Source organism: Hakea prostrata, chromosome 11 (assembly GCF_041222555.1).
Source record: "Hakea prostrata isolate BN-2017 chromosome 11, UWA_Hpros_2, whole genome shotgun sequence".
Classification (NCBI taxonomy): Eukaryota; Viridiplantae; Streptophyta; class Magnoliopsida; order Proteales; family Proteaceae; genus Hakea; species Hakea prostrata.
In genome coordinates this window covers 15247039-15265634 of record NC_142610.1, presented here as the reverse complement: position 1 = coordinate 15265634, position 18596 = coordinate 15247039, and the positions used below count along the sequence as shown (strand labels likewise).

General features: G+C 39.6%; 1 protein-coding gene across 1 annotated transcript in view; it reads right to left on the bottom strand.

Moving 5' to 3' along the window:
• Positions 1-18596, bottom strand: part of LOC149000351 (protoheme IX farnesyltransferase, mitochondrial-like) — a 29998-nt gene extending 11402 nt beyond the window's left edge. The window contains exons 1-5 of the mRNA XM_089140943.1: positions 18133-18596; positions 16621-16750; positions 1253-1390; positions 975-1108; positions 42-167 (exon numbers count right to left, since the gene is read on the bottom strand). Coding sequence (XP_088997069.1) covers positions 42-167; positions 975-1108; positions 1253-1390; positions 16621-16750; positions 18133-18494 — 890 coding nt within the window. The 5' untranslated portion in view covers positions 18495-18596. The remainder of the gene's footprint in view (positions 1-41; positions 168-974; positions 1109-1252; positions 1391-16620; positions 16751-18132) is intronic.

Below are 18596 nucleotides of genomic sequence, written 5' to 3'. Positions count from 1 at the left end.
CTTTTAAGGATTAATTCAGTTTTCATAAGAAGCAAACGTACCCTCCAGCAGCATAATCATCACGGCACAAATATGCAAGCGCCATAAAATGGGGTAACTGCCAAAAGTATAAAGCTGCTGGAAGAATCAATCCATTAAGTGAAACCTCACCAGAAGCCGCTGCCCACCTAAAACCAAATCAAAGGAAGGTGGAAACATGATGTACTATGTGAAAATCAAATCATCACGAAAAAATCTCAACATACTCCTAAATCTAAGATGTAGTGAAATCATCAAAATTCAAAGAAGACTTTCTGCAATTACCATCCATGAGAATAATCAGTTTTTAATCTAAACCAAATAAAAGGAAGGTGGAAACATGATGTATTATGTGAAAATCAAATCATCACGAAAAAAATCTCAACATACTCCTAGATCTAAGATGTAGTGAAATCATCAAAATTAAGAGAAGCCATATCAACTCGAAACTGAAAATGGAATCGTTTGAGGTGGGAGAGAGAGGGGGGGGAAAAGAGGCTTAAACTTATTTCATTAACTAGTGAAATAAAAATAAAAAAGAAGAGAAAGATCAACTAAAAACCTTTCAAATATATGTGCACGATCTAAAAAACACCTCTAGTAGGCTCCTCTGCCATAGGCACATTTTCTTTCCCCCTTTCTTTTACTGGGGTAGGAGGGAGCAGTAAGGATTTGGTCAATTAAGAGTCGAAAAATTAAAGCATACATCAATTCTGAAAATGCTATCTGACATGCCAAGATTTTGAAGATGAAGTGTCTACCTACAGGTTGAAATAGCAACTCCCATTAGAGCTGAGTTGTGAACAGAAAATGATTAAACCCTACCAACATACAAAATATTACCATGCAAATAAAACACCTCAGCATGTGCACGCCAGGGGAGAGAAAAGCACTAACTTCAAGAGTTCAAGATTAATTTATTTGCTGGCACCAAGATAAAGTAGAGAGTAGATTACCCAAGAAGTGGAGGGATGGCACCAACAACAGCCCCAACCCATGTATTTACTGGGTGAATTTGCTTTAATGGTGTGTATACAAATGCATAGAGTGCTAGAGTTGAAGCTGCAAGCCCCGCTGCTAAGGCATTAGTCTGCCAAAATCACATCAGAGAAATTACACGACTATTTATTCCTAGTACAATTCATCGCATAATGCACATAGGCTCTCTAGGTCAAACTAGAAAATACTGTAGAAAGAAAATGCACACAAGTGGTAGACCAAAATATTTGCATACCTTGTATGCCAACAAAGCAGTGCCCATGACACCAACACTAGTTGCCCAGATGGCTGCATGAGGGACTGAAAGACGTGCAGAAGGTAATGGCCTCTGCCTCGTTCTCTTCATCTTAGCATCATTTTTAACTTCAAACAACTGAAACAAAAAATGAAATGATTAGAACAAAAAGGAACTGCATATTGCATAATAACATAATGTAGAAACAGGAAAATAAAATAAACAGATATATATATATATATATATATATATATATATATATATATATATATATATATATATTAGGATTGGGGGAGGTGTGCATGGAGTCACATGGGAAAGTGAAACCACACCCACATGGCCAGTTTTTTGCGCGACAGGAGGCATGCGTGAATACTTACAAGATGACTAGAGGATTTACAAATGATAATCTATATACATGTAATGCAAAAAAGTATAGAGGGGCCTAGGAGATGGTAGAGGCACAACTATAGGCATTCTATCTCAAATCCTTCCTTCATGAAATTAAGAAAATAGAAGGAAAAACAAGCCTTTGATCTTTTTTCTTTGGATGAATAAATAATCAATTAAAGACGAAGAAGCAAATACAAAGAAGGATCCTAAGAACAAGGATCAAGGAGAAGAATGGATTTGGGAGTTGAGCCCCCACGCAACAACAATGAGTCTGTTCCTTGGGGAGTCAACAACCGGGGGTGAGGGATTAGCTGAGATTTTTGAGGTAACATCAAAGTAAATAGCATTCCAAATAGTATCTATAGAGCGAGATTTAGAAGTCCAGTGCCGGAGATTTCGTTCCCACCATAGATGATGGACTGAAGCACCAAAAACAAGCCTGCCAATTTGATCACATATAGAGGTACCAAAAAAGTTACTCAAAACCCAGACCAATCCCAGGCAAACCCAAAAGAGCGACGAGAGCGGGGCCAAATGAAGGTAAGGGCTTTTCTCCAAAGAGCACTAGAGAAGGGGCAAGAAAAGAACAAATGTTCAATATCCTCGGTGCTATTCCAACAAAGAATGCAATTTGTGTTCACAGGTATATGGCGCGATACGAGCAAGGATTGGGTTGGGAGGGCAATGTTTAGGGCTCTCCAAAGGGTAAGAGAATGGCGGGGGATATGACCTTTGAACCATACCAAGGGGGGCCAAGTGGGGGGGGGGAGGGAGAACGGAAAAGGCTCCAAGCTGAGGGAGTAGAGTAAACTTTGGAAGAGGAGGGGAGCCAAATAACTCTATCATGGGGAAGGGAGAGGATAGGGGGAAGAGAGTTCCAGACTTGCGTGAGACTATGGTGAGGAGAAGGGACCCAAGAACCATTAGAGATGAAATGCGAGAGGCGGGTAGATTTGGGGATGCGGGTCTCATAGACAGAGCGGGGCGAGAAAAGATTGATGAGAATACCCAACGGATGCCACGGATCTAGCCAGAATGAGGTGGAGGAACCAGAGGAGATCTGAATGGAAATGGCAGGGAGAGCATGGTGTCTCAGGAGAAGAAGTTTCCTCCATGTCCAGGAAGGATTAGAAGGGATACGGACAGACCAGAAGGAGTCAGATTTGAGAAGATAAGAGTGGACCCATTTAACCCAGATGGAATCATGGTTGGTGACAATTTTCCAAATGAGTTTGAGTAAAGCAGCGGATTTGACATCTTGGATACGACGAATACCAAGGCCCCCTTCAAATTTGGGCCGACAAATGTTGGACCAACTGATAGGCCGGAGGAATCGAGTAGATTCATGACCCTTCCAAAGGAATGCACAGAAGAGAGATTCCATTGCAGAAGAAATAGCCTTGGGAATCGGGAAAATGCCACACCAATAAAGGTAGGATGATTGGAGTACAGACCGAATGAGCTCCACCCTACCGGCAAAGGATAAAAGCCGGCTTTTCGAGAGTTGGAGACTCTTACGGATGTGATCTAACATGGGAGAACAGTGATGTCGAGAGAGTCTACCTGGGATAAGTGGGAGACCAAGGTAAACCACAGGAAAGGAGCCGGGCTTGAACACCGAAAGATTCAATAGGTTTGATCGAAGAGGCTCAGATACTCCAGAGAGGAAAAGGGTAGATTTATCAAGATTGACCCTAAGACCTGAGATGGATTCAAAGAAGGTAAGGGCCGAGATAATGGATGAGATGGAGCGATGGTCCGCCTTGGCAAATATCATGAGATCATCAGCAAAGGCGAGATGGGTGAGATTAAGGGCTTTGCATTTAGGGATGGGAGAAATCAGGAGCTGATCCGTCTTGGCTTGGAGGATCCAAGAGAATACCTCCAGAGCAAGAGAGAAAAGGAAGGGAGAAAGGGGACAGCCTTGGCGACTACCAATACGAGAGGGGAAAAAACCAGCCGGGGAGCCATTAGTTAGAACGGAGAAGAAGGGAGTAGAGATGCAAACCTCAATCCAATGGATGAAGGAAGGAGGAAAACCCATGGCAGCGAGAACCTCACTAATAAAGTCCCAACGGATAGAGTCGAAGGCTTTGTGGAGATCAACTTTGAGGAGGGCTGCAGGGGAATGAGAGGATCTGTCGAATCCCCTGACAATCTCGGCACAAAGGAGGATATTATCCGCAATACTACGACCAGCGATGAAAGCCGATTGGTTGGGACTAACCAGGTTATGCATAACCTTTTTTAGCCGATTCGCAAGGATTTTGGAGATGAATTTGTAGAGGAGGTTACAAAGGGAGATGGGGCGGAAATCTGAGACAGAAGAGGCACCAGCCTTTTTGGGGATTAGACAAAGAAAAGTTTGATTGATGGAAGAGAGTTGAGATGGATTAAGGAAGAAACTGCGGACAGCTCGGATAAGATCATCCTCAATGAGATCCCAGGCACCGGAATAGAAGCCCATACTGAAACCATCTGGGCCAAGGGCTCGGTTTGATTTATGTGAACGGATAGCCTGAATAATCTCCTCATGGGAAGGAATGAAGAAGAGGGAGGGAAGAGAGAGAGGGTCAACAAATTTATTAATAAGACCCGGGGGAAGGGAAGGGCGCTGCGGAAGAGTAAAAGGGGAGAGAAGATTTGAAAAGTAAGAGACAACCTCGGCTTTGATTCCCGATGGGTCATAGATCCAAGTACCATTGCTAGAAAGGAGGGCAGGAATGGAGTTGTGATTAATTCAAGATTTAAGGGATCGGTGAAAGAAAGCCGTATTAGAGTCTCCAAGCTGGAGCCAGTTGATTCTGGCTTTTTGCCGGAGGAAACTCTCTTCAAGGGAGGCAAGAGAAGATAGCTCAGAAGAACGATCCCTTTCACTCTCAGCAAGCAAAGGGTTGAGGGGGTCAGATTGGAGGAGGGCTTGGATCCTTAGGAGATTTGAGCGGCAATTAGAGACCCTAGAGGGAATATCTCCGATAGTGGAGGAGTTCCACCGACGGAGAGCTTCCTTGGTATTCCTAACGCGGCAAGCAAAGGCAATAAGGGGAAGGGAGTGACAATGGACAGGCTTCTCCCAGGCTTCCTTGACAGTGGGAAGGAAAGACTGGTTAGAGGCCCACATGTCAAAGAATTTGAAAGGCTTGGGACCAAATGAAGAGAGGGGGAGGAGATGGACAAGGCAAGGAGAGTGATCGAAAGGCAAGCCAGAAGAGAAAGAGGCATGGGAGTCAAGGAAGGAGGAGAGCCATTGGTGATTGACAAGGAAACGATCGAGTTTCGAGGCAATCCTATCTACACCGATACGCCGGTTATGCCAAGATAGAGAGTGGCCCGACCATCGGAGATCAGTGAGACAAGAGTCCTCAATGCAAGAATTAAAATCCCCAACCGCAACCGGATTTGGAGGACGTCCCCCCACCCTCTCATGGGAGAAACGAACAATGTTGAAGTCTCCCCCAATACCCCAGGGAAGATTCCCGAGAGAAGAAGACAAGGAACGAATGGAGTCCCAAAGAGGGGCACGGTCGGAGGCCCCATTGAAACCATAGACGATGGTGAGAAAAAAGGAGGAGATGGAATTGGAAGGGGTGACAGAGAGGTGCATAAGTTGGGGAGAAGAATCAATGAGGGAAATAGAGAAGGAGGAGGGGTCCCAAAGAATCCAAATCCGCCCACTTGGGCAGTGAGAATAATTAGAAAGAAAGGACCACGACGGGGCCAAAAATTGGGCAATCCGTTGGGCATTTTCAGCTTGGACATGAGTCTCAAGGATGGCACAGAAGGTAGCTTTAGAGTCCATAAGGAATTTTTTGATTTCCCCCTGTTTTGCAACAGCATTAAGACCTCTAATATTCCACACAATAAACTCAGACATAATAAAATTTGGGGGGGGGGGGGAGCTAAGAGAGAATTGGGTCAAGCAATATGGTGGGGCGAGCAGGGAGAACTAGTCTCACGCAAAGGGGAATCCCAAGGGGAAGGGGTCTCGAAAATATTTGGGTCAATGGAAGAAAACGAATTTGGGGTTGAAGGTTCAGTTGATGGGGATGGATTCTGGGCAAAGGGATATGAAATAACAGGGTGAGATGTTGAAGGAGAAGTGTTCGGTTTGGCCAATGGGCTTAGCGCATCATTTGGGCTCATATCTTTAAAACTAGAAAGCACCGAGGATATCATGGGCTGTTTATCAGATGGGGAAATGGACATGTGGTTGACAAGAGAAGTTCTGATGGGCCTAAGCTTGGTGGAAATTAAAGGCCCAGAAGAAGAGAGCGGATATTTCAATATGGGCTTGGGTCCAATGAGGGGAGGCGGTAAACTTAAGGAAAAAGGAAGTTTGCGACGTGAGTGGTTGAAAGTGGTGGGGCCCAGCTGAAGGTGAAAAGGTGTTGGTAAAAGGGGACGTGATGAAGCGTGAGGTGCAAGACACGTCGGTATCGGGATAGGGTTTGGGATGTTACAGGGAATTCTAGAGTCATCTTTTGGAGATTTAGTAGTCGTGTTAGCATCAAATGGGAAAGGCAGGGGCATGAAATCTACGGGGTGAGAACCAAGAATCTCTACTGACCTTGCAGGATCTCTGGTGACATCAGAAGCATCGCCGGCAAGAGCAGAAAACTCAGAAGCTTCAACTTCTTCATCCGCAAAGTAGCAAGCAAGAAACACAGTCTTTCTTGAAGGGTCAACATCAGTAGGGTTGACAAGATCGGAGTCAAGAGCCTGGGGAACTGGAGCAACAGCAGCTTTACTCTTTCTTCTTCTTCTACGGTAAGATTTGGTTACCGGATTAGTATTTCCGGCAACATGCAGCGGGCAAATAACATCGGCAGCAGTTGATGGAGCAGTAGTTGCAGCGGTAGCAGGAACAGTGATTATCTCTAGAGCATCGATGGTATTCATATTTAAGAGAGCTTCTACAGAGAATTTGGGATCATCCGTGGGCAAAGAACTAGCAACAACACTTGTGATAATAGCAAAGTCAAAGGCGGGGGCTATATTCTTTGCTTGTTGGAGGGAAGCAAAGGAACAACCAGAAGAATCATGACCGAAAGACAAGCAGAGGTCACAGCGAGCAGGAATCCAATCGAAAACGATAACTTGGTTATACTTGAGGCCACGATCATCAGCAATAATTATACTGGAGGGGAGATCTTTAGCAGCAGAGAAATCAACACAGAGCCTCGCATAAGATAGGCGAGACATGCTCAAAGTTTTTGCATCAGTACAGAGAGGCTTACCCAGAGCAGATCCAATTATACTCAGGCAGTCTGAGTTCCAAAACTCGAGCGGGAGACCAGGTAAGTTGATCCACAGGGGAAGGGTGCTGAAGTCGACCCTGCGGAGAGGCAGCGACGGGGTCCAAGGTTTGAGGAAGAGAGGAGATTTTCCCACAAACCAGGGAGACCCTTCCAAGGCACGAGAGCGACAGTCAGGGGAGTCAAACTTGAACAGAAAAATGCCAAAATCAATAAGATGGATGTCCATAAGACCGTGAGCTTTCCATTGCTTGGTAAGGGAAGATTTAAGAATACCAAAGGGGGGTGGAGGGCCAAGGAATTGACCAACCACAGCAGAGGTCCATCGCTGGATACCTTCAGCAGTGGAGTCCGAAGGGCAATGAGCGAAAGGGAGGGGGTCATTAGAGTTGGGGGGAATGAAGGTGAGGTCGAGGTCAGAGTTGGTAGGAAGATGGTGATGGGAAAAGAGAGAATTCCAGGGTTTATCAGAAGAGTAAGAGGTGGGAGGGATAGGGGGAGAGGGAGGCCGAGAGGGGTTAACGGCAGGGGGGTCACCGGAGGGAATAGGGGAGGCCATGGGAGGTTACCGGAGAAACATGGGAGGTGAAATTTGATATGGAACCTGAGGTTCAGAAACCTTTTTGGGTCAATTGAGAAATGCTACCAGATCAAGGACTAAGGGCAATATGGTCCCCTAAAAAATAAAGGTGTCCTTTCTAGTCCCCTCAAACAAGCCTTTGATCTTACTTCCTTACCTTGTTTGGGTTCCCTTTCGGGTCCCCAGAAAAATTAAGGAAGACTTACGAAGATAGAAGAGGAGAACTTACCATAAAAAACTTTCTTTATTACACAAGGGAGAGATTACAAGCAAGCATACTACAAGGGGAGAGCACCATTCATAGATTCTTTCAAAAGATTTCTTCAAAGAACTAGGGTTTCTCTTTCACACAAACTACCTCTATTTATAGACAACTTCTATGCTAAGTGTCCTATTACACTTGTCAATATTACATACAAAGCTATTACACTTGTCAATTTACTACAACCAAAGGACTAGAAAGGACACCTTTATTTTTTAGGGGACCATATTGCCCTTAGTCCTTTACTAATATTTACATATTTGTCCTCGAGGTATCACATCAATTATTTGAGAAGATTATTCTATGTGGCACCATCTCAACATGTAGTTGTGGAGATCGTATGATCTAGTGAGGACCATAGATTTGGAGTTTCTTCAAAAACCACCCCATGGCATTCCACATAGTATGAAATTATTGTTTTCCACATTGGTTTACTTCAAAGAATTAACCCATATTTTAAAGGCAGGGTTTTGTCTGACATGCTTATAATCCTTAGCATGTTCAAGTGAGAGAAATACTATATTTTATAACCTGGTGTTCGGGTTAGCCGGGTTTTATACTAGTCTGGCCTAGTTTACCTAATATTTTACATATTTGGTACTAACATGGATCCTGTTGTAGCCCGGATCAAAGGTTAAGGACAATTATGTAGTTTTACATGGTTGTCCTATGAACCATGTGGTCCTTTATGGATTGGACCAAAATCTTTGTGGTTTTGTAAAGGTCCACAAAAACCATTCCTAAGTTTGACGTCATTGGGTGTGAGATTGATGGTAAGGGAATCACCCTATCATTGGAATCTATATATCAAGGAGATTTTTCTCCTTGCCTTTCCCTTTCCTTCTTCTTATCATCTCAAATTCAGCATCTTCCAGAGATAGCATGATATGTGGTTGTGATGATATTTGTGGGTTTATGGGTCCACCATTGCTTCCATGTGATTATGGCATGTTCTGAATTTCTCCTATGATGCCTTCTTTGAAATTTTGAAGGAACTATGATGGTTCTGGAGCTGGTTATGTTCTACAGCTTCCAGCTGTATTTTGGAATATTTGCTTTATTTTGTCTAGAGCCTCCTCATGTTCTTTGTTTTATTTGCAAAGTTCTAACTTTTCTTGATGTATTTTGATTATATGATCTTTGGCTTGTTGGAGAGCTCGTTCCTTTTCAGCATTTTCTTTGTTGAGTAATGATTGAGGTGTGGTTTACTATAATTTCACGAGTGTCTAAAGCATCAATCCATCCTCCATAGGATTTTATTGTGGTTTGTCTTTGTTGCATTTTCCTAAAATTTCCAAACCAAGGTAAATCTTTGTGATATTGATCAAAATAATTTTGTATGCAGTATAAAGAAAATTTTTATCTTAGATTCCAAGTTTCTTAACTTAATTCTTCATTTTTTATTTTTGTTTCTTGGAATGTTTTGGGACATGTAGAATTATATAATTTTTCAAAAATTAATGTTTTGATTTCTTGTGGTAAGCTTTTTCCTTGTGCCAAAAGCTCTTGTGGTAAATCAATATGATTAATTATAGTTTTGTAATATTCCATTATTGAATAGTATACATCACTTAAGCAATAAGCAGTCAAATTTTAAGAACAGAAAAAAATGTAAATAAGGAAGGCATCCATAGCATCCCTCATTATTTTAATATTCTTCCAATTCCTTTTGTTTCATTTTCTCAACATGGACTATGATTTCTTCAAGTTCTTTTTGTCTCATTCTCTTAACATGATCTATAATTGATTTTAATTTTTTATGACTTGGTCACTATATTCTCTTGCTAATATGTGGTTTTTTGTTTGTTTTAGTTTTTTGTAGAATCTATTTTCAATCTTCCTGGTTAGTTTTGGTAATCCTTTGTTGTTACAAAATCTGTTTTGGATTCCATTATGGTGTAGTATTAGATCTGTTATGAAATCATACATTTCTGATAAACTTTTAGGAAATTGGTCATATAATTTTTCTAGAATTAATGTTTTTGTCTTCAGGTAAATATTTATTTTCTTTTTGTAGTTCTTTTGGAACTTCAATATTTTTTATGATAGAAATGTAATATCGAAAATATGATTCTAAAATATAATCTTCATTAAAACAAGACATATATAAATATTGACTAAAAAGGAATTCTTCAAAAGCAGAAAGAATTTCCATAATAGACTGTTTAAATTTAGTAAAATTTCAAGAGAGAGTAGCAAGATTAAACTTGTTTCTAGAGCAACCAAAATCAACAATCTAATCAAAGAAAATGCTGAAAAGGAACAAGCTTTCCAACAAGCCAAAGATCATATGATCAAAATACATCAAGAAAAGTTAGAGCTTCACAAACAAATCAAAGAACATGAGGAGGCTTTAGACAAAATAAAGCAAAAACTCCAAAATACATCTAGAAGCTGTAGAACAGAACCGACTCCAAAACCATCACAGTTCCTTCACAATTTTAAAGAATGCATCATAAAAGAAATTCGGAACATGCTACAATCACATAGAAGCGATGGTGGGCCCATGAACCCCCAAACATCATCACAACCACATATCATGCCACCTTTGGAAGATGCTGAATTCGAGGTGATAAGAAGAAGGAAAGGGAAAAACAAGGAGAAAAATCTCATTGATATATAGATTCCAATCATAGAGTGATTCCTTTACCATCCGTCTCACACCCAAATGACGGTAAACTTATGGATGGTTTTTGTGGACTTTAACAAAACCACGAAGATTTTGGCCCAATCCATAAAGGACCACATGGTTCAAGGACAGCCATGTAAAACTACATAATTGTCCTTAACCCTTAATCCGGACTACAACAGGATCCATGCTAGTACCAAGCATGTAAAATATTGCGTATACTAGGCCAGACTAGTATAAAACCCGGCTAACCCAGAACATGGGTTATAAAATATACTATTTCTCTCACTTGAACATGCTAAGGATAATAAGCATGTCAGGCAAAAACCCTGCCTGTAAAATATGTGTTAATTCTCTGAACCAAATCAATGTGGAAAACAGTAGTTTCATACTGCGTGGAATGCCACAGGGCAATTTTTGAAAAATTCCAAATCTACAATCCTCAACAGATCATACAATTTCCACAACTGCATGCATAAATGGTGCCACATGGAATAATCTTCTCAAATAATTGATGTAACACCTCAAGGACAAATATGTAAATATTAGTAAAGGACTACGGGCAATATGGTCCCCTAAAAAATAAAGGTGTCCTTTCTAGTCCTTTGGTTGTAGTAAATTGACAAGTGTAATAGCTTTGTATGTAATAGCACTCCGCCAGTGTTTTGCTGCCGGACCCAAGCCCGGGTAAAGGAGGAGGGTTGGTGCGTCAGGTCGGCAGCTGGCACCGTAAAAAATCTAGTCAAACCTTTTTTCATGGATTTGACCTTATATGATAAAAGCTATGTTAGGGCGTTCCCCGACAAAAGAAGCGACGCGCTACACTATGGCCCGGGTGTAGTGATAAGTGGGCAAGGGTTAGCTAGGGCGTCCCCTGTAAGCGACGCTTCGCATCGGCTCCCGGATGCGGTGATAAGTAGGCAAGGGTTCCCGCGCCGTGGACAAGTGCGGGTAAAGAAGCTAGTCCATAAGCGTAAGATTAGATTGGCATCTTGGAACATAGGATCTCTAACTGGTAAGAGCTTAGAACTGATAGATGTTATGAGGAGAAGAAGGATTAATGTAGCTTGCATTCAAGAGACTAGATGGAGGGGTAAAAAAGCCAAAGAGTTGGATGACTTTAAACTTTGGTATACTGGGGATAAAACAAATAAAAAATGAGTGGGTATAATAGTAGATAAAGATTTAAAAAATGATGTGGTGGATGTTAAAAGAGTGGGTGATAGGATTATTGCTATCAAGCTTGTAATGGAGAAAGAGTTCGTAAATATAATTTGTGCATATGCACCTCAAGTAGGACCTAGATGAAAGTCTAAAGCTAGAATTTTGGGAAAATATGGATGGATTAGTGCAAGGAATTCGTCAATGAGAAAAGATTATCATAGGAGGTGATTTAAATGGACATATTGGAAAAGATCAAAGAGGATATGAGAGTGTTCATGGAGGATATGGTTTTTGAGAAAGGAATGAGGAGGGGATTTCAATTTTGGATTTTGCTACTGCTTTTGATCTATCTATTATAAATACTTACTTCAAAAAGAGAGATGAACATTTAATTACTTTCAAAAGTGGACAGCATAGAAGCCAAATAGATTTCTTCCTAACTAGAAGGAATGATAGATTGTTGTGCAAGGATTGCAAGGTGATACCGGGAGAAAGCTTAACTGCACAACATAGACTTGTGGTCTTGGATATGTGCTTTAGTCCCAAGAACACATAAAAGGTCCAAGGTAAACCATCCCAGAATAAGATGGTGGAATTTGAAAGGAGAGTACTCTAAATCCTTCGTTAATGAGGTAGTCAATCAAGGAAAATGGGATTTTAAAGGGGATACCAATGCAATGTGGAATGAGATGGCTATGTGTATTAAGAAGGTGGCTAAAGATGTTCTAGGAGAATCAAAAGGAAAGATCCATTCTTATAGAGAGACATGGTGGTGGGATAGTGAGGTTCAAATTGTCATTAGGAATAAAAAAAGCTAGTTTTAAGACATGGCAAAGAACTAAGGATGTTGAGGATCTTCAAAGGTATAGGTTGGATAGAAATGAAGCTAAGAAAATTGCGGGAAAAGCAAGGGAAAGGAAGTATGAAGAGTTATACAATAAGTTGGGCACAAAGGAAGGGAAAAAAATCTATTTATAAGATAACTAAGATGAGGGATAGGAAGAGTAGAGATCTTGACCACGTTAGATGTATTAAAAATGGAGATGGTAAAGTATTAGTTTGTGAGGAGGATATTAAGAAAAGATGGGAAACCTATTTCTCTAGTTTACTAAATGAGCATTCTTCAAGCACTTATGTTTCGGACGATTACACTTTTCACCAAAGCACCAGTGTCCGAACTTATATACGTAGAATTTCGATGTCCGAAGTAAAAGAAGCTTTAAGGAGGATGAAACTCGGCAAGACACAAGGTCCTGATGAAATCCCAATTGAAGTATGGAAGAGCTTAGGAACCCATGGACTAGTTTGGTTGACTAAGTTGTTTAATAAGATTATGAGCATAGGGAAAATGCCAGATGATTGGAGGAGAAGTGTTGTGGTTCCAATTTACAAAAATAAAGGAGATATTCAAAGTTGTAATAACTATAAAGGCATTAAATTGATGAGCCATACGATGAAATTATGGGAGAGAATAATTGAAACCCGTTTGAGACACTTAACTACAATTACGGAGAACCAATTTGGGTTTATGCCGGGAAGATCTACAACGGAGGCTATTTACTTAATTAAGAGACTTATAGAAAGGTATAGAGAATGTAGGAAAGACCTTCATATGGTATTTATTGACCTAGAAAAAGTTTATGATAGAGTCCCTAGAGCGTTAATTTGGCAAGTACTAAAGAAAAGAAATGTTGCAAGTAAATATGTAGATATAGTTAAGGATATGTATGATGGTTCGGTGACTAGTGTTAGAACAGTGGGGGGACAAAGTAATGAATTCCCGATAACAGTTGGGCTACATCAAGGGTCAACTTTAAGCCCATATCTATTTGCACTGGTAATGAATGAATTAACCAAAGACATTCAAGATGAGGTCCCCTGGTGTATGCTTTTTGCGGATGATATTGTGTTGATTGATGAGACCCAAGTGGGGATTAATACCAAATTAGAATCATGGAGAGTAGCTTTGGAATCAAAAGGCTTTAAACTTAGTAGATCGAAGACAGAATATCTAGTTTGTAACTTTAGTCATGATCGGGCAGATGATGAGGTGGTGATACTTGACGATAAAGAGATTTCTCAGAGTGATTGTTTTAGGTACATAGGTTCAATCATAAGTAAAAGAGGTGATTTAGAGGATGAGGTTTCCTATAGAATTAAAATAGGGTGGATGAAGTGGAGAGGTGCGCCTGGGGTCTTATGTGATCAGCGTATTCCATTAAAGCTTAAAGGAAAATTTTATAGGACCGTTGTTCGACCAGCTATGATGTACAATGCAGAGTGTTGGGCTGTTAAAAAGAATCATATAGATAAACTCAGTGTAGCAGAAATGAGGATGCTAAGATGGATGAGTGGCAAAACTAGGATGGATAAGATAAGAAACGATCATATTAGAGTTGGTCTGGGAGTTGCTCCCATAAGTGATAAGCTTAGAGAAAGTCATTTGAGGTGGCACGGCCACGTTCAACGGAGACCTATAAATGCTCCTGTGCGGAGAAGTGATATAACCCATATTGAAGGAACTAGAAGAGCTAGGGGTAGACCTAAGATAACCTTAGGGGAAGTGGTGAGAAAGGATATGTATAGCTTAGGCCTTGTATCTAGCATGGCCTCGAACAGAATTGATTGGAGGGCAAGAATCCATGTAGCTGACCCCATTTAGTTGGGACAAGGCTTATTGTTGTTGTTGTTGTTGTTGTTGTTGTTGTTGTTGTTGTTGTTGTAATATGACAGTTAGCATAGAAGTTGTCTATAAATAGAGGTAGTTTGTGTGAAAGAGAAACCCTAGTTCTTTGAAGAAATCTTTGAAAGAATCTATGAATGGTGCTCTCCCCTTGTAGTATGCTTGTCTGTAATCTCTCCCTTGTGTAACAAAAAAAGTTTTTTATGGTAAATTCTCCTCTTTTAATTTCTTAAGTCTTCCTTAATTTTTTCGGGGAACCCAAGCAAGGTAAGGATATAAGATCGAAGGCCTGTTTTTCTTTTTATTTCTCTTAATTTCATAGAGAAAAGATTAGAGATGGCATGCCGACAGTCGTGCCTCTACCATCTCCTGGGCCCTTCTATACTTTTTTACATTACATCCATATAGATTATCATTTGTAAATTCTCTAGTCATCTTGTAAGTATCTTATCGTAAGTATTCATGCACGCCACCAGTCGCGCAAAAAACTGGCCAGCATGGTTTCACTTTCCCATGTGACTCCACGCACACCTCCCCCAATATATATATATATATATATATATATATATATATATATATATATAAAATAAAATAAAAATCTGTGTCAAAATAAACCCCATTATGAAAATACTTTCAGCAGAAAAAAAGTAATAATAAGTAAATAACTAAACTAGGTACCAAGATGCTAAATTATAAGATTGCAATATTAAAAGATAAAATCCCCAACCACGAAAGAAAAAAGAACAGTCTGTTAAAACATATAACTATTTATTATATTAAATTACTACCTTCATTTCCCTTCTTTTCTAACATTATTTAGTATGCCACCATATGTACACTATAACATCTAAAATTGATATTAAGCCATATCAAGTCATCAAAAGTCAATGCGAAAACAATATAGCTAGATAAGCAAGATTTTAGTAAGTTTGATCATCAGAACATACACTGATTTATGTTCTTGGAATTGGTCATTTTCAGATACACCAAGTACACATTTGATTATCTTGTTCTAAGAAAATATGACTTTATTGATATGTAATTAAACTGCTCTCATTTAGAGAAATGTTATTGTACTCTAAAAATTTGATTGATCTAATGTTTTTATTTCACATGAGACCTTTTCTATTAGGTTGAGAATAATAAAACCAACTTTCCAACAAATCTAAGATTGTTCAAATCTGATTTATATTGAAAGAGTTATGTTCCTGTCAAACCTTGATTAGTGAGAGTGGATGCTGTAAAAACTAAGAACTGCTGTAGAGTCTAGATGAAGAAAATCTTATTTGATATCGAAACAAATGAATGTATTACTGCACTTTTGGCTTTTTATGAGATATTTTACCATATTGAGATTTATAAAATATTTACGTTTGAGAAAAACCCAACATTAGAAATTTGAGAATTTCAACTACTTGCTAAAAATCTAGTTTTTGTTCTTGGCTACAAAGTTGAGTTTTTCTCATTGTAGAATTTGATTTTTTAAAACTATTTATATTGGATTCAAATAGGGGAATATTTTCCAATTCATGAATAATATCTTAAGGAAATCAAGTGACATTTTGAATAAACAAGTGCTGGAACTTGGTATCATACCAATTAAACCAGTTTAAGGCTACAATAAAATGGTAGCCACCTAGGCCCATAGAAGGCACCTAGGCAACGCCTTGACAGCTATGAGTACACCTTGAGACATTATTGAAGAAAGTTTTCAAGCCATTCTTACTCTAAATTTCTGTTTCCTTCACTTTAAGAAAAATGCAAGGGTAATTCTACTGCATCCGATCCCCACTTCATGACAATGGTCTTAACTCTAACTAAGCTCCTCAGTTCAAGCTAAATTGAAAGGTCTTCAGCCCTTCCAAAGACCTTATCCCGCCCTAAGTTTTTAGGCTTCAACCCTAACATGGAGTCTCAAAAAGTGACAGCCATATCAGCTGAATCAATTTGGATGAACAAAAAAGAGATAAGTTTTTAAGGACAGTCCTCATATCTAAAAATAGGATCGATATAAATAGGATACCAGAGAAGTTAAAAGCTCTACTACACATGAAAACTCGAGGTACACAACATTCCTCAGATATAAATTGCTAAATAGCAACTGAAGGTAGATAAAATGAAACCATTTTCCACATTTTTAAACATACAAAAAATCTAGCATCAAGAAATATTGAGTTAAAAGTTTGAAGAGAGAAAGATAAATGCAACTAGTTCTACTTTCCAACCACATCTCGTCTTTTAAGATTTCAAGGATTATTTGTTACAACTTCTACAAACAAACTGTTTTGTGTTGCCATTATAATGATAGAATCGATTCAAAACCAAATCAAATTGTACATAACGTCAGTTGGTAATAACAAATCTAAACAAAATAGTAAGATGATATTCTCACCAGTACACACCTGGTTTAAGGAATTGGCAGATGCTGCAACCATCATGGTACCAGCACAAGTATGGCAAAGTCCACCAAAATCAATAGCACTGCCACTCCCAAGAACAAAACCAGCTCCAGAAGTTGCAACAACTAGCATGCTAGAAAATAGAGGGAAGGGGAAGGCAAGTTACAAAATGCTCTCAGAAGGAGAATCCATGCATGTCCGAGGGGAAAAGCAGGGAAACAAAATGACATCAAGGACTAAAAGGAATTATCAAAAGTCCAAACTATAAGAAAGAGAAAGGTGGAGAGAAGAATTAAATGATGACATACATACAATTTAACATAGAATACTAATCCTCATTTCCAAGTAAATTTTAATAGGTAGCTTAAAGTGAAAAGAGTATATGGTCAGAACTAGAAACTACAAGAGAAAATACTCCAGCAAAAGCAAGGTTCTAGTTAGACCACAGATGTACTTAAGCATCATGACTGGCTAAATGCAGCACTGTCACCATATACATCCCAATAGAACCTCCATTAATGATTAAGAAGCCGTCTGCAGAGAAAGGTTCTCCCTTTGCATCTTAATGAGACTCCCAAGATTCGAAATTCACATAGATATCTAATATGTCTATCAACAAGCATCAGAGCTAAAACATATCAGCCAAGAACACAAGACTTGGCTTTCTCTTGGTAGGAGAATTGAGCAGTTAAAGAGGAGCTCTCAATGTTTCATAAGGATACCAGCTATTGAAGTTGTTAGTAGCCCTCAATGCTGGCCTTAAATGGACCTGGAGATTGGGGTTCAGCATTATATTTCTAACAAAAAGATTGAACGATTACTATCAGATAAGTAAGCTAATGATCAATGCTAGAGGACAATTCCCCTGACTAAGCAGGCCCAATCTGTAGCATCCCTGTGAATTCTCATTCTCTAAATGCCTACGTCAGATAATGTGGAGGCTGATAAGCTAGCTAGTTAAGAAGTTCACAGGAAAACAACTAAACGGGTTTTGCTTGTATTTCATAATAGAGTATTGGACCTTATTTTTTCTTTAGGGAGCTAGAATCTGGCAGTGGTCAAGTGATGTGATTCTATCTAGTTACACTCTAGCTCCCTTTTGCACCTTCTTCAAATAAATCCATTATCCGTTCAAGAGTAAGCATGATAAAGAGATTTCCACATACTTCAATCATATGTAGGTTATTAGTAGACCATGTAATATAATAGTATCTCCGTTGTCCCCATAATAGGCAACTCCAAGGCTCAAAAATATAGAACGGGAAAATTCTTCGCATTGACTGTCATGAACTTATTAAAATTCCCTAGCAAATAGAACTAAACCAAAACCTCACATTACCCAAAAAACTAGTTCATAGCCAAGCAGCTATATTAAAGATTCACAATATACAGACAGGTAGTCCAAGATAATTCAACAGAAACAAGAATTCATCACTTTAAGTATTCTAAGTCCGACAATATAAAATCCAAAAGTGCTGGAATCAAAAAAAAATCTCAATTTTGATGAAATCCAACCTCAATCGTGCCTTGGACAATTCCCAGTAACACCGACCATAGTGCCGCATCGACTCTGCCAAATCTCTAGCCTTCGGTACCGATGCAGACGCCAAATTCGAGCTATTGAAGTCTGTAGCGGAAGAAGCAGAAGTGAAAGTTCTTCCTCCATCAGAATTCTCCAACCCTAATTTCAACGAATCAACCGAAGAAGGTATTCCAGTGCGGGACGAGTAAAGGAGGATCTGAAAGAGTGCTGATCGGTTGCCATAGGCTGAGAAAACGTCAGCAGAACGAAGAGAATTCGATACGAAGGGGTTAGCTGGAGTACATTTCGATGCAGCTAAGAGCTTCGAAGAGAAACTCGCAGAGTTCCTCCACATGGCGGAGCTATGGAGATCGGGAGCTGAGGGAGCAGACGAAATGGGAGTTCCAAGAGGAATGAAACATGATAAAGGGGTAACGGGTGTTTTTTAAGAAATGGG